The sequence below is a fragment of the Hippocampus comes genome, unplaced genomic scaffold, assembly GCF_001891065.2.
Source record: "Hippocampus comes isolate QL1 unplaced genomic scaffold, H_comes_QL1_v1.1 scaffold3, whole genome shotgun sequence".
Classification (NCBI taxonomy): domain Eukaryota; kingdom Metazoa; phylum Chordata; class Actinopteri; order Syngnathiformes; family Syngnathidae; genus Hippocampus; species Hippocampus comes.
In genome coordinates, this window is record NW_017805133.1 from 68,093 (window position 1) to 82,379 (window position 14,287).

At 46.0% G+C, this 14,287-nt stretch overlaps 1 protein-coding gene across 7 annotated transcripts in view; it reads right to left on the reverse strand.

The window, feature by feature from the left end:
• sulf1 (sulfatase 1) overlaps positions 1-14,287 on the reverse strand; it is a 60,113-nt gene that overhangs the window by 16,305 nt on the left and 29,521 nt on the right. For 5 of the 7 annotated variants that reach the window (XM_019866279.1, XM_019866277.1, XM_019866276.1 and 2 more), the window contains 4 exons: positions 3,757-4,035; positions 3,192-3,431; positions 2,361-2,512; positions 393-562 (listed from right to left, as the gene is read on the reverse strand). In XM_019866279.1, the coding sequence (XP_019721838.1) occupies positions 393-562; positions 2,361-2,512; positions 3,192-3,431; positions 3,757-3,934 (740 nt within the window). In that variant the 5' untranslated portion in view covers positions 3,935-4,035. Of the gene's footprint in view, positions 1-392; positions 563-2,360; positions 2,513-3,191; positions 3,432-3,756; positions 4,036-14,287 lie in introns of those variants that run through there. The other 2 variants (XM_019866282.1, XM_019866281.1) reach the window with 1 other exon arrangement.

Sequence of the window (14,287 nt, forward strand, 5' to 3'; positions counted from 1 at the left end):
GCTAGCTAATAATAATAATATATAAATAGCTAGCTAAGACATACAGAATCACCGATTTTAGTGCGATGGTTCACTTCAGTTGCATTCGGCCGCATTGTGCCACACCTGGCCATGCAACTAAGATCTTCCACTTCCACTAACAACCCAGGCTAAACTTAGCTCCTCCCCCAACTACAAAGATTGACTTTCAGTTGAGAAACATGACTTCAACATACTTTCTTGGACCAATTACATTTTCCATTTTGTGACATATTTGGGTGCTTTCCGAAACTTCAAATATGTGAATTTTTCGTAAAATTGTTGGGAATACGTTCCAGAGAAAATAGTAAACAAAAAGAACCATTTACCCATACAGTACACATTGCTTTTGGATTTTCTGGTACAATACTCACATGTGCTGGGAGGCGTTGGGGAAAAACTCAGCGTACTGCGGTGCCGAGTCTTCCGGGCCGTGGGGGGCGGCGTGGCTGATGACCATCATCACTGGACGGTGCGGATACATCCTCTTGGACATGCGGAAGAAGTTGATGCTGTCGTTGGTGATCAGGTCGGTGAAGTAGTCCTGTCAAGACAAACCGGGGAAAAGTGTGACACATCTGACCATGCTACGATTGCAGCGGGGTGTTAAAAGGCGGGGTGTGAAGCGGGTTCAGCGAGTACACACGGCAGTTGAGTCAACAGCTGGCAGCGTGCCTGCTTGTATGTGTGTATGTACAGTGTAAGGGTTGTTCCCTTCGTTTGGGTATCCCTGCGCTATTGAACCGCTTGATGGCGGTTAGCCTGCCGCTGGCTCTCCGGGCGCCATTGTTTTTACCGTCACCCATGTTGCTGTGAAAAAAAAACCCAAACAGCTGGACACGGTATCGTCTTCTTTTCAACGTGCCAAGTTTCCGACTGCCTGGCGTATGCCACGTGTAAGGGTGTTAACAGAACGGAAAAAAAAAAAATTGTCCCAAGAAGCGTTTTATAAATAGGCTTCATGCACGTGGATTTTACACAGCCTTCTGCATGTAGATTTGCTCTCACGTGATTCTAAAGTGGTTAACAAAGCATAAAATGGCAGACGATATGGAGATAGACAAATAGTTTAGTTAGTTTATTTAGTTTAACATTAGCCTATACTGTAAAATGAAAACTTTTATCATGTATAATAAATCAGATTATTTATTTCAATACAGATTAATTTATTAGTTGTGTTTATGGAAAAATAGGGGAATTTAATAATCACATTAAATTGCAATCGCAATACTGCTGGTAAAAAAAAACATCACGATTATTCTTCAAAATCATCTGGCCCTAATATAGACTCAAAAAAATGCGTATAAAAGGGTTAATTTCGCAATTCCCACATTAGGGCTGAGGGTGGTTCTGAGTTTACCAGAGTCTCATCAGATCACCATGTTTGAAGAATGCCCCAACAGCGTCTAAAAGGGAGACAGCACGGTTGTCGAGTTTGTGCGAGTTCACGTTTTTTTTTTCATCACCAAATAGGAAATAGAGTGTCCATTTGCTTCTAAAACCACAAACTGCTGACCACGTTGGGAGTCTTGTAAACACCTCCCCGGGCAAACCATGTGCCTCCCGCCGCCGTCTAAACATTTGTTTGCCCTGTCTCTTGCGCAGCCCACCACGAAAAGTTGACAAGCTATAAATCTCCGGCAACTCTGGGAAGATATTGGCACGCCACCGTGAATGCTCACCGACAGCTCTCAGGGAAAACACGCAGGCGAGACGGCGGCATTCCGCCGCAAAAACGGACAGGATCGACCGCGAGCGGGTTCATCTGCGTTGTCGGCTGGCGGGAAAATTCCCTCGCGTTCCTTCCGAGGTGGCGAAAGTACTCAAAGTCTGTACTTAAGTCAAAGTAAAAGTTCTTATTTCTGTATGAGCATCTTGAATATGTTGCGTCGGCATCCGCAGAAGTTGGAAATAGTAACGAGGCTAAACTACGGATGAGAAAGTACAGCTATCTGATTAACATTTAATCAGAAAATGAATAGTCGAGTGACATACAGATACCTGAAAAATCCAATTTACAATCGTACATGAAGTATTTGTTACTCCCCCCCCCACTGCATTCCTTATTTCAGCCTGAACTCAAAGGTGGTGTTTATCGAACCCCACGCCAGCCTCTCATTTGCATGCCTACACATTAACGTAGGCGAGTCGTAATAAAGTCACCCCCTTTAATTCCGCCAGAATTCCTGCGCAGCATTGTGATAAGAGAAGCGACGTCTGCGTTTACAAGCAGGAGGTAAACCTGTCATTTTCTGGAAAACAAACCCGGGAGAGGGATTAACTGTCTCGTTTTTTTTTTTTTTTTTTTTTTTTTTATTGCAGGGTTTAATGGGAAGAAATACCTTGGCGTAATTTGCGCCGTGTTTCTCCTTGTAACCGTTCCGACAGACGGTGTAATTGTAGAAGCGGGAATTTTTGATCAGTCCGACCCACTCGCGCCACCCAGGCGGAATGTAGCTGCCGTTGTACTCGTTGAGATACTTGCCAAAGAAGCCTGCGAAAAGAGAGAGAGAAAACACCAAATTAAAGCATGCGATACGAATTAACTCATTCAGTACCAGCCAATTCTAAACCGAGTCTGAAAAGACGTTTAAAAACGTCTAAGGGAGTGAATGAGTTAAAGTCAGCAAAGGGCTCGATTCAAGATCGTTGATTTTTCTTTCCCAAACCTGCTCAGGAAGCAGTTGGGCTCACAATCGTAAATAGCCTGCTTGCTGAAGGCCCCGAGCGAGCTGCCCGGTGCGATGCCTGCATGTCACTCACGTGAGACACCGTCTGTTGAGGCCAGACAGCGTCCTGGCAGGCGTCACTATGTTTGCATTTCTCACAGCGCACAGACAGCCAGGCAGGCAGCGTGGCGCAGTCCGTGGCTTACGGTAAAAAAAAAAAAAAAAAAAAAAAATGTTACACTGGCGAGCACCGAGTCAATATGTCTGAAACGAGTGGAGCCGCTAATGGATCCAAGGCCGAGGGGTCATCGCGGCGCGTTCCCATCAGCATAGTTCACCGGCAACATGCAGGCTTGATGAGTCCAGTTAGACATTTGTTGCCAACCAAATTCAACTCACTCAGGCGCAAAAATAAACCAACATTGCATTGACAATTCGGAGCAACCTGCGGGCATATATGACCTTTGTACGCATCTTGCCAGGTCATCATGAATGAAGACCCACCTGTCCTGTAGCCGGTGTTGTTGAGATAGACGGCGAAGGAGCGCGGCTCATGCTGGGCCTGCCAGGAGGGCGACGAGCAGTTCTCGTTGTTGGTGTAGGTGTTGTGGTTGTGAACGTACTTGCCCGTCAGCATGGACGAGCGGGACGGGCAGCACATGGGCGTGGTGACGAAGGCGTTGGTGAAGGCGGTGCCGCCTTCCTCCATGATCTTGCGGGTTTTGTTCATGACCTGCAGAGAGCCTGCGAGGGGGGGGCGGGGGGAGGGGAGGGAAACGGTGACCTTTGGAAGAATGGTGGCGAACCCTCTGCTGCAAATGATCGTTTCTCGAAGGGGTTAAATCATTTGAATGCGCACAGATAATTGGACAGATGGCCATTTGCGGCTGGTGTTTAATATTTCATGTGAGGAGGAAAAGCTTCAGTTTGTCCATTGCTTCAGTGCAGATGTTTTTTATTTTATTTTTTTTTAAACAGCGTTTTATGTTAATATGAATAATGTACCATTCTGAAAATATGCATAACATGCATAAAAATGCAACACACTAATATCGTGAATCCACCTTACCCAGTTCCACATCCTGGTCGTCAGTCATGATGAGGACGATGTTGGGCCGGATGTTCCGGCGGTCCCTCTGGATGCGGCCCCTGAGGCCCTGAGCCCGGGTGGTGGCGTAGCCCGAGACACTCGAAGCCCAGGCCAGAGACGAGAGGAGAGCCAAGCAGGACAGCCACCGTGGCTGCATTTTTTTTTTTTTTTTTTTTTTGAATGTTTGGGGAGCGGTTCGTCAAATTGAAGGGAGGGAGGTCCACCCCGAGCCGCTCACTTGGACCCTCCTGCGGTCAACTGTGAAGAAACATACGGACAGAAGAGAATAGAATCAACCTATCAATAAACACCATCCATGAAGATATGAATAGAAACAAAAGCAGCAAGAATAGTCATCAGCATTATAATAACGAGTGTACTCCCAATACTCTCCCTCACAACGGCTCTGAAACGTCTGATTGATTTTCTGACCTGACAAACATGACGAGGATGCAGAAAAACAGACCTCGCCTCCGAGGATTCCATCACACTCATGAACTCGCGTCCTTTCCGATCACGAGCTCACATCGCGTTCCTTTGGTGAAGCGACAAACACGCGGAAACAAATCCATCGCTACCGCAGGGAGACGTCCGCCTGACCGAGCTCAGCCAGGGCCATTGGCCCGCTCGCGCTCACGAGCCCTTCTCCTACGTCGGCCAATTGTGGAACACTTACTGCCCATTGCTCAAACCCCCCCCCCCTACCCCCCACCCCTTCTTCCTCCCACGCGATGAGTCAAGCGTGACAGAGGAGGGAGGATGAGACCACACGAGGGGAGGAGGAGAACGCGGCATTTAGGGGCAGCGAGGGCAGTGAGAGGGTTCCGCTACATTAACCTCGCCGCCGCAGTCGCCAATCACAGATAACCAGCAGCAATTCGCAGCCTCTCGTGCTGTCGAGGCCCCTATAGCCTGCCCCTTCACAACACAGCGGCGGCTTACCAGAATAAAACGGATGACTCCGAAAGCTTGAGGGGAATACATTTATCCTAATAAAGAGACGGGAATTGGCTTGCACATCAAGATAAATAGCCTTTGGCACAAAGGTGGTCTTGTGGGTAGGAGGAGAGACGCTGCCCTGTGCTGCTTTTCGATTCACAATTAATGAGCTCAAAACGAAATGGCATATCTATGTGACACCTGAGTCTTGTCGAGCGCTACCGGCTGGCTCCACCCCTTGATGCATGTTGCCAAGACGATGTACTTCCTTGAGGGCTGGGGTGAAGAAAGCTTTCCCAATCAGGGTCCATTTCGATTCTTCTAAAGTCGTCGGAGGGCCTGATTCATGCATGCCCCCCCCACCCCCCAAATATTAACTCGAAATATCAGCCCCTTAAGCCGGTTTCACTTCGCAACATGAAATATATTTGGTAAATCCATCATGATATGACCCACAAAAAGTCACAGGAAACCATGCGCAAAAAACACAGCAGGTTTGCCATTTTGGCTCAAAGCAGCTATATTAAGATAGTTTTGGGTCGTTTTCAGTTGCGGCCTTCGTCACAGAACATTCGGCCTCCAAAAGCCACTGTCTTGCGGGAATATGAAATATGCCAGGTACATTTTTCAAGACAAGACCCACAAAAAATGTCTCAGGAATCCATGCGCGAGAAGACATAGGGAGTCTGTCGTTTTGGCTCAAAGCAGCCATTCAAGGTTCATTTTGGCGTTTCCAAGTAAATGTCAAGGAAATTTCAGCCCACAAAGCCAGTTTTTCTTCGGGATAAGAAATTTGGCAGGTACATCCATTATGACAAGACCCACCAAAAAAAAAAAAAAAAATCCTGAACCCGTGGGAAAAGAAATTTGGAAGGTACATCCATTTTGACAAGACCCACCAAAAAAAAAAAAAATCCTGAACCCATGGGATAAGAAATTTGGCAGATACATCCATTATGACAAGACCCCCACAAAATAAATCAATCAATCAATCCTGATCCCATGCAAGCTCCGCGTGGACATTTTAGGGTCATTTTTGGCTATTTCTTAGCCCACGGGCCTTAGGCTCCCAGACCGTTTTAGGGAGTCCAAACGGTTTCCTCCAATAAGTCACTATTGTTATGACACTTGGCTCCCAATGCAGGATCCTATGAAAATGTTTAAACGGCGAATTGCAAATGATCTTCTCATCAATTCACCTATATCGGCAGATGTAATCCACCCAGACTGGAATCACTCCCTAGAAATGCATCAACAACTCCACTTTGTGTGCGCGGCCGGCTAACGTGACGAAATGTGCTTGTTCTTGGCGTGCCGTCGCGCGGGCGTGCCTGCTTCTCGTCCGGCGATATGACAAGACGTGCGATAATCTGCGCTTTAAGAGCACTTTGCGCCTGGTCCCAACGTTCCAGATGAGACAGCCAGCCCCAGTCATCGTGACAGCCCTGTACAAACATTGGCGCCGCGTGGACAAACACCCCCTCCGGTGCACAGAACCAACCTCACATTGAATCACAAGCGCGCGCACACACACACACACACACACACACACACACACACACACACACACACACACACACACACACACACACATACCTCTGTGACACGCAGAAACTCTTTAACACACTTTCTCGCAATAAAACACATACTCCTGCGGTGGAGGCGGGGGTTCAACTGCAACGCTTCCCAGAAACAATGACTCTGCACAAAAACAAAAATGTCACTTATCTATTTCTGTCCAACTGTGAACGACCTGAAACCAACTGTCAGCCAGGCATGCAATGAAATGGAAAAAAAAAAAATCTTTAAACAATGAGACTCCACTAAATCACATTTATAATCTAAATTCTACATTGAAATATTTGTCCTAAGAAACGGGATTAATGGATTCTCAGAGGTCTATTTCGAAAATTTAGTAGCATCTTGGAGGCTCTGCAGTACTTGCATGTGGACGTGAGATTATTTTCTGACCAATCAGATTTCAGCCTCAATGTGTTGCTATGTCCATGAAATCTGCCCAGAGAAACATAAAAGAGATTGCAGAAAATGCACGACTGCGAGAGTCACTTCGTGCTAATTAAAACTCATTCAGTCCCAGCCAATTCTGGACCAAGTCTGAAAAGACGTTTAAAAACGTCTTTGGGAGTGAATGAGTTAAAATGAGGACCGGACGCGTCATTGTGGAATCTGCCACAAATCCCGCCGTACCGATACGTTCTGCTAAAATGCTATCCGTAGCGCCGCTGTCCGGATCGAGCGAGGTGCCAGTCACGCGGGCTGCCGCGGATCCCCTTGAACTGTACGTCACCTCCCATCCTCGGCTTCACTCCATTCCGCGCTCGCTGGTTTGGCGCTAACAGCTCCCAGCTCCCCGTTTGCCAATGGTGCTACTAGGTCACCGGATTGATTTGGAGGGGATCCCCCTCCCCCCCGCCTTCCTAGAATGGTGTTCTCATGCGGACACAGAATTTCTCCAGTGAAGAGAGGAAATCGTTACATGTTGGCTTCGAAATCATCTCCGAGACTTTTTGACAAACCTCTCCAAAAATATGATTTAAAACACATGCGGCCAAATGCACTAACGTCCCCTGATGTGTTTCTGTCATTTTCATAAATTCTCTGTTATATAAAATAGTTACGTGAAGCCAGGATGGCGTCAGCATAAAATTTGGGAGGCACCAAACATAGGTAGGCTGTCCCAACAGAGGACATTTTAGAGATGCCCTGGATTTGCTGTAGAGCAGGAAATGAATTGCTTCCGATAGAAATTTCTTAACTTGAACATTTTGTAAGTAGAGACGCATTTTCCATGTAAATACCCTAATCCGTTCCAACCCCCCCCAAAATTCAGACCTAAATGTTTTCAAAAGCGCAAAGGCTGTGACCAAAGTAACTTCTCACACCCTCAGCGCCCAACGTTCCTTTCACAATACATTTTTATGCGACGCTTTCACTTTATCCGTGACGGCGATGCGCTTTGTGCGCCGAACTGAAGAGACTGCTTTTTGACCGGCTTGGCAGTCCATGCTCTCCGGTTTTTGGGGGCCTCAAGCCACACGCTCTGACCGTGCCCTGACCCAAGCGGTAAAATGGTTTCGATGGCGGCTTGTTTAACCCAACCTCAGCAACCTGAGGCTACCCACACGCACACATACTCTGCGGGTTACAAGGGAAAAGGGGGGGGGGGGAGTCACAAAGGTAACAAAAGTCACGTCAAAATCTGGTTGTGATTGGCTCGCATATTCATTTCAACAACGGCCAAGAGGCTGCATCTGGCTCGGGTTCTGTTCGGTCCGCACATTTATCAGCTGTCACTGAAAAACAGCAGATGGACTGAGGAGACAAATAAGCCGATGCTTTTGCTCCGACACACGGTGGGAAATTGATCCAGGTATCCTCCCCCCCTGGCCCCTCTACACCCCACTTTAAGTATCCACGAAGTCTGGCCAAAAGGCTGGATCTTGTTCACATTAACATGAAGAGGGCGGGAGAGGTGAGGAGGTTCACGTTCCCACAACAAGATGCGAGGCAAAACCCAAACCAGATGCCACGCCGCTCGGAAATAAATCAGTCAACTGGTGACTAAGAACAATGGCCATTTCAGTTGCACCCAAAATCCCTTCAAATCTTAATCCGGTCCGTCCGTCCGGCTCCGGGACAAAACGCCGGGACATACTGCCGCACATTCTGATTTCACCCTTTCGCTCTCGTCGGGGGGGAAAATGATTATGGGAAGGCCTTATGTTAACATTGAGGCTTGTCCAAATATTTCTGTAATCCCAGGGAATTTGGCTGGTCGGCTGCCACGAGGACTGACGAGGGCCTATTTACACTGAGGAGCGCCTGTGTCGGGGTCCGCCGCCAATGCCAGGCCAAGGCTCACGTCGCTCCACCGCGGCCGCTCAGGCCTGCCCATTCGAGGCGCTGAGCACCTTGAAGGAGAGCTGTGTCCTCACATTGGCCGCGGGATTTCACTGGGATATGGCTCAAACCTGTGTGTTCTCACACCCTTAAGTCTGATGATTTGCTTGACCAAAATCCACTGGTGCGAAGTATTTGTACTTTGTCACTGCACCTTCCAAAAAAAAAAGTTTTCTGTCAAACTAAACTTCAAACAAAGAGAATGTCACCTTATGTATTTCAAGAAAACAAATAGAGCGGCACCTCTACTTACGAAATGAATCGGTTCTGGAAGAAATTTCGGAACGAGAACATTTTATAAGTAGAGACGCGTTGTCAATGGAAATGCCCTAATCCGTTCCAAGCGCCACCAAAATTCTGACATAAATGCCTTCCAAAGCATAAAAATGCATTAATACATGGAACAAATACATTTTACAATTAGATCATTGCACAATAAATGAGAGTTGTGCATCATGTAAACTGATCCAAGGATGTTTGTCGGCTTTTAACAATCCTTCCAAAATGTCCAAGGCAAACATCATCATAGTGAGCGATCGCCCAATTGGTGAACACCTTTTCTGGGTGATTCACATTTACGTTAGAACTATCTGAACACCTCATGGCCCGAGGGGCGAAAAACAAGGACGCTGCATAGACACATATGTATCTATCTATCTACACAAGTAGACACGTACGGTCGAGGTCCCTCTTAGCCAATGGGACGCCAGGAAGACGCCAGGTAATAGCCAATGGCAGAGCAGCTATAAGTATGTTGAGTTCAGGAAACTCGGAGCTGCGAGTAGCAGCCCATACTGTATTTTTCTTGAAACTTCTTTCGTGACTAGAGGCAATATTTTCCTGTTGAGGCGTTTCGTAACTTGAACATTTCGTATGAAGAGACGTTCGTAAGTTGAGGTCCCACTGTACTGTTGTCTTAAAGTCAGCTCGCTTAATGCTAACAGATAATGGGAAACACTATAACCAACAAATAGCATCTATACGGCAGCGTTATCGCTTTCAGGGATGCATATTTGAACACAAATGGTGCACAACACATGTAGACACGCAAAATAACAACGCTCACAAGTATCTATTCATTTTTCTCTGTGCGAAAAAAAAAGACCAATACTACTGCAGACTCTGGAGTCACTTACAGCAGTCAAGTGAAATTCTTGCCGCGTGGGCAGTCGCACAAACTGTGAGTACAGAAAGACAACACAAGTACAGAGTGCGAGTATTTTCTGCCAAAAATCACACAATTTGCTTCATAAGTTCACCGAAGGTTATCTGTTGCATTTCAAAACTGACTTTCTCTCAACATGACAAGTTGAAGTTCATTACGGGTGGGATTTTCTTCAAGGTTTGATAGAGAGTGGCCTTGCCTTGGCGAAACGTCAACCTTGACTTGGTTATTATACTGAAGGGGGAAAAAAAAAAAGCACATTTTTATTTCTGACTCGGTAAGAGACCCTTTGTATCGCCAAGGTTGCCGGGCCATACCCTCCCAATCTCCATCATTCATGTATAATTAAATGAATCCCGATCCAAGAAAACTTCCAAAAAGGGGGGAGGGGGAATGGGCTTTTGAAGCATTTAGGAGGGAAATGATTTTAAAGTATGTGCAGCCAAGGTCATACCAGTGGATTTGCCTTGTTGGGAGCAGGGGTGGGCAAAAGCATGGTCCATGAGCCAGATGTGGCCCATCAAGCATTTACAGTCAATGAAAAAAATGACACTGAAAAAGGGGGGGGGGGAAGTCAATTCACATTTTTATGTGCATTGAGACGAATACAACGATTTCTGGGAAGCCTGCATTTGAACATAAATCTCACCTTGGCAACAAATAAAATGAGGCCATGGTTCGAGCGACAAAAAATTGACTGTGAGCTTCCATTTTACAAGTGGTTAAAAAAAAAAAAAAAAAAAAAAAAGATTCGCAAGCACAGATAGGCGTCCATGCCGAAGGAAAAAAAAAATCGTCTCACCAAAACGGCAAATTGAGAATCAACCGGACTGACAAGTCGGACAGCCTGATATCAAATTGCACTACGTCGGTCCATCATCATATTGAGACGATGTTGCTTTTTTCCCCCTTTCCACTTGTCAAGCGTGAGTGGACTGTACAAGGCTTCGAGCGAGCATTTTTTCTTGTGAGGCCTATTCGGGAGCTGTAGATGGAAACCATTAGTGAGCCTCCGATGGATAAAATACAACACGTTTGTAATTCTCCAGCCACTTTGGCCAAAAGCCGGCACTCCCCCCCCATCAGAAACACTCTATCAGGCCGCAGGAGCTCTGGAGAGAGTCAAGAGAACGACAGGGAGTTCATACGGACGGGCTCTCACGGGTGGCTTCCGTGTCTTTTTTTGTTTTTTTTTTTGACTTACATGTCAAAAATCACCTGATAGGAACAATCCCCCAAAATCCCCTGGAAGAAAAACCCCCCCCCCCCCCCCGCTCCAACCACAAGCGAGAGCGATGGCTATTTGCGTTAAAAACGGCTTTCCGCTGAGGTAATTGATGAGGATACAGGAGATGGGACTCGCGTTTCCATGAATTCAGGGACATTTTCGGCACGTTTTCGCTTTGGGTGACGGAAGAGGTGCTCGAATCCGCTTCGATATGTGAAACGGAAAGTGAAATTGCCCTTGAAGAATGATGGTCAGTCGGGTGTCAGTTTGGAGATGTTTTAATAACCTGTCTGGGGCCTTGTGTCAAAATGAGGGCTGAAAATGATTTTGAGATTTTTTTTTTAACTTTCGAACTCGCTTTTTTCTTCCCTCCCCTCATTATTGCAACTGCGATTAATTAAATATGCGTTTTTTTTTCAAGGCGCTCTTCCAATTTATGTTTTAACAAAGACAGGCAATAATTTAATCTGTATTATCATAAAGAAATATCAGATTTATGACATAATAAATATTTTGGTCTTGTCGGTCAGATTCACATGAAAATAAAGGCAAATGAATTGCAGTTTCGCAATCTGAACACTGGGCGGCACCCACGTAACCTGATTTTTTGATTTATTTATTTTTTGTCAATGCAAAAAAAAAACTTGTGCTGTCAATATCGAGCATACGTCCTCGATTTTTTTGTCTTTTGCGACGCCGATAAACAAAACGCGGCACGGGCGTTTCACATGATCTCCCCACTCAGTCCCCAGATTGCGCAACAAATTTAATTAATAAAGTTATAAGGACGTTGGCCGTTGCCGTACACGTTTCCGTTATCAGTAGCGGAATGCGCGACATATTTAAACGCGAACATTTGTCACTGTATTTATTTATTTGTTGACAAACCCTAACTTGGTTTGTGTGAAATAGTGACATACCCGTCAATTCCTCAACTTCGATGTCGCTGCATCATGTATTTTAAAAAAATTATGAAAAAAAAAAAATAATGGAATGTAGAGACAGGAACATGTCTATACTTATTTTCTGAAGCTCGATGTAACTGTAATACAAAAAAATTTCGGTTACAATAAGTCACTCCCTTCCCAAAAACAATCACATACAAAGGAATATTGACCAATAATTATCGCTCGGAAGCATCCATATATACACACCACCTTTTACTTGTGCGTACACGAGTCAAAAAAACAAACAAAAAAACACCCAATCTCCGTTAATATCTTAACCCCGCCCCCTCCCCAAATCCCTTATCATAATCAAGAGTATTCAAGTGAATGTCAAGCTGGGGAGGATGATTTAGGGCTCGAATAACAGTCTCGCAATAACATTCCTGCTCCTCCGGGTCATTACCAGCAAAGTAATTTACCCTCGGAGGGGTCGACAAAAACTCAACCTTTTCTTATCACCAACTACTCACAATAAGATAAATCGATCCCGCAGCGTTGAGGGCGGTTTCCTGGCAGCTCGTGCGTGACACCGAACAAACACCCTACCGCTCCCTCTCCCGACATGTGTGGGGACTTTATTATTATTGCGTAAAAAAACTGTCATCGAGTGCGTGACCCCCCATGCCCCCCCCCTCCCCCGACGCCGTAAACAGCAAATGCGTCTCACGCGCCAACGTGACAGCGCTCGTAAAAAGCCGATTCGTTCAATTGCACCTGTGCCAGTTCTGCATTCCCCCGCGGGCTTTCATGCGTGAACGGTTCTGGGGAGGGACGGCTATCATATGCCGTGCGCGTCGGAGTAAGAATTAGTCAGAGTTAAACAAAGACAGACATGTTAACCTGTAATTTGTGTACAGGAGGAGCTCGCTTTTCCATCGCCGGCGGCAGAGTGTGCGGCTTTCCAAAGCATGCCGTAACCTCATTTGTATTTTGATTGATTTTTATCACCGAGCGACAAATTAGACGCAGATCTCGGTGTGCACGTAAACGGTCAGAGGTAAGGGGGAGGGGCTGGAGGCCAGTAATGCTTGAGTATTAAAGACTTGGAAATGGAAACTTGGCTTTCACGTGGCGTGATGAAAACGTGATTTTTTTTTTGTTGTTGTAGTTTTTTTCCACTGTTGAGCATTTCCCATCACAATCTATTTAAAAATACAAAACAAATTGCCACCGAGCTTTACCCAGACACAACGGTGAAAAGTCCAAATGTCTCACATCGCTCTTGGGAGCAATGTGACAAAATTTTGACAAAAATGATCAAAATTGGGGATTGGTGGTGTGTAATGGAATGGCAGACTTCCTCTTTCCTTTCGTTAAAAACCCGAGATTTTATTTCTAAAAAGTATGTTTGGTATTCTTGTAACATTATGCACAGTTTGAAAAACAAACAAACAGTTTTTAATGATAACGCAAAACTGAACTCTCCTGAGGCAAAAATTCTCACTGGCATTTATTTAAAAAAACTTTTTTTTTTTGTTTTATTCTGTTTGTTCAGTCAATGAATATTTTCTGAAAGGGGTTCTTGATAATATTTTGTGGGTCTACCGCTGATAGAATGAAGACCAAATTTCATTCTCTTCAAGAAAACTGTCTTTTGGGGCTTTAAAAAAAAAAAAAATCTGGTGAATTTTTGAGGACTTCTGAGAAAGTGAAAGCTCCAAATGGAACTTTGGAATATTAACAAGGAGAATCATCATCATCATCAGCATCGGCAGAGTTAGGAACTGAAATAGTCATTAAAGTAAGCTCACCCTTGACAAGTTTCCATTCCTTGGGAATTTGACCAAAAAAACACAGTCGCTGGGATGATCCCAACAAAACCAGCAGGCCGCCGACAAACTCGGCTGAACCGGCCTAAGAGACGCTCAGGTGACGCGGGTCACATCGTGCCGTTGATCCCGGCGGGTTTCCTCCGTCCAACGGAAGCGCCGATTTCGCGCCGATGGGACCGGAGGCTAGCTAGCGGCACAAGTTGATACGCGCATTAAAACACACGCGCGGGTAGAGGAGGGGAGCGCTGGCAGAGGCTGAATGCGTTCAACCGGCTCCGGGGGCGAAGCGAAGAAAAGAAGCAGGAGAGCTGAAACAAGCGCTCGCTTCTATTAGTGGAAAGTGCTGCAGCGGGGCCAGAGGGGCGAGGAATTCTTTCATTTGCACCCACCACCACCACCACCACCGCCCGCTCACCCTTTCGCCTTCTATTCCCTTGGACCCCTCCCACCCGCATTATCTCCTTTCTGGAAAGGCGGCGGATGAAAGGGGTGCCCCCTTGTCCACCCCCCAGTGGCGGTACTTCTCCTCCTTAAAAAA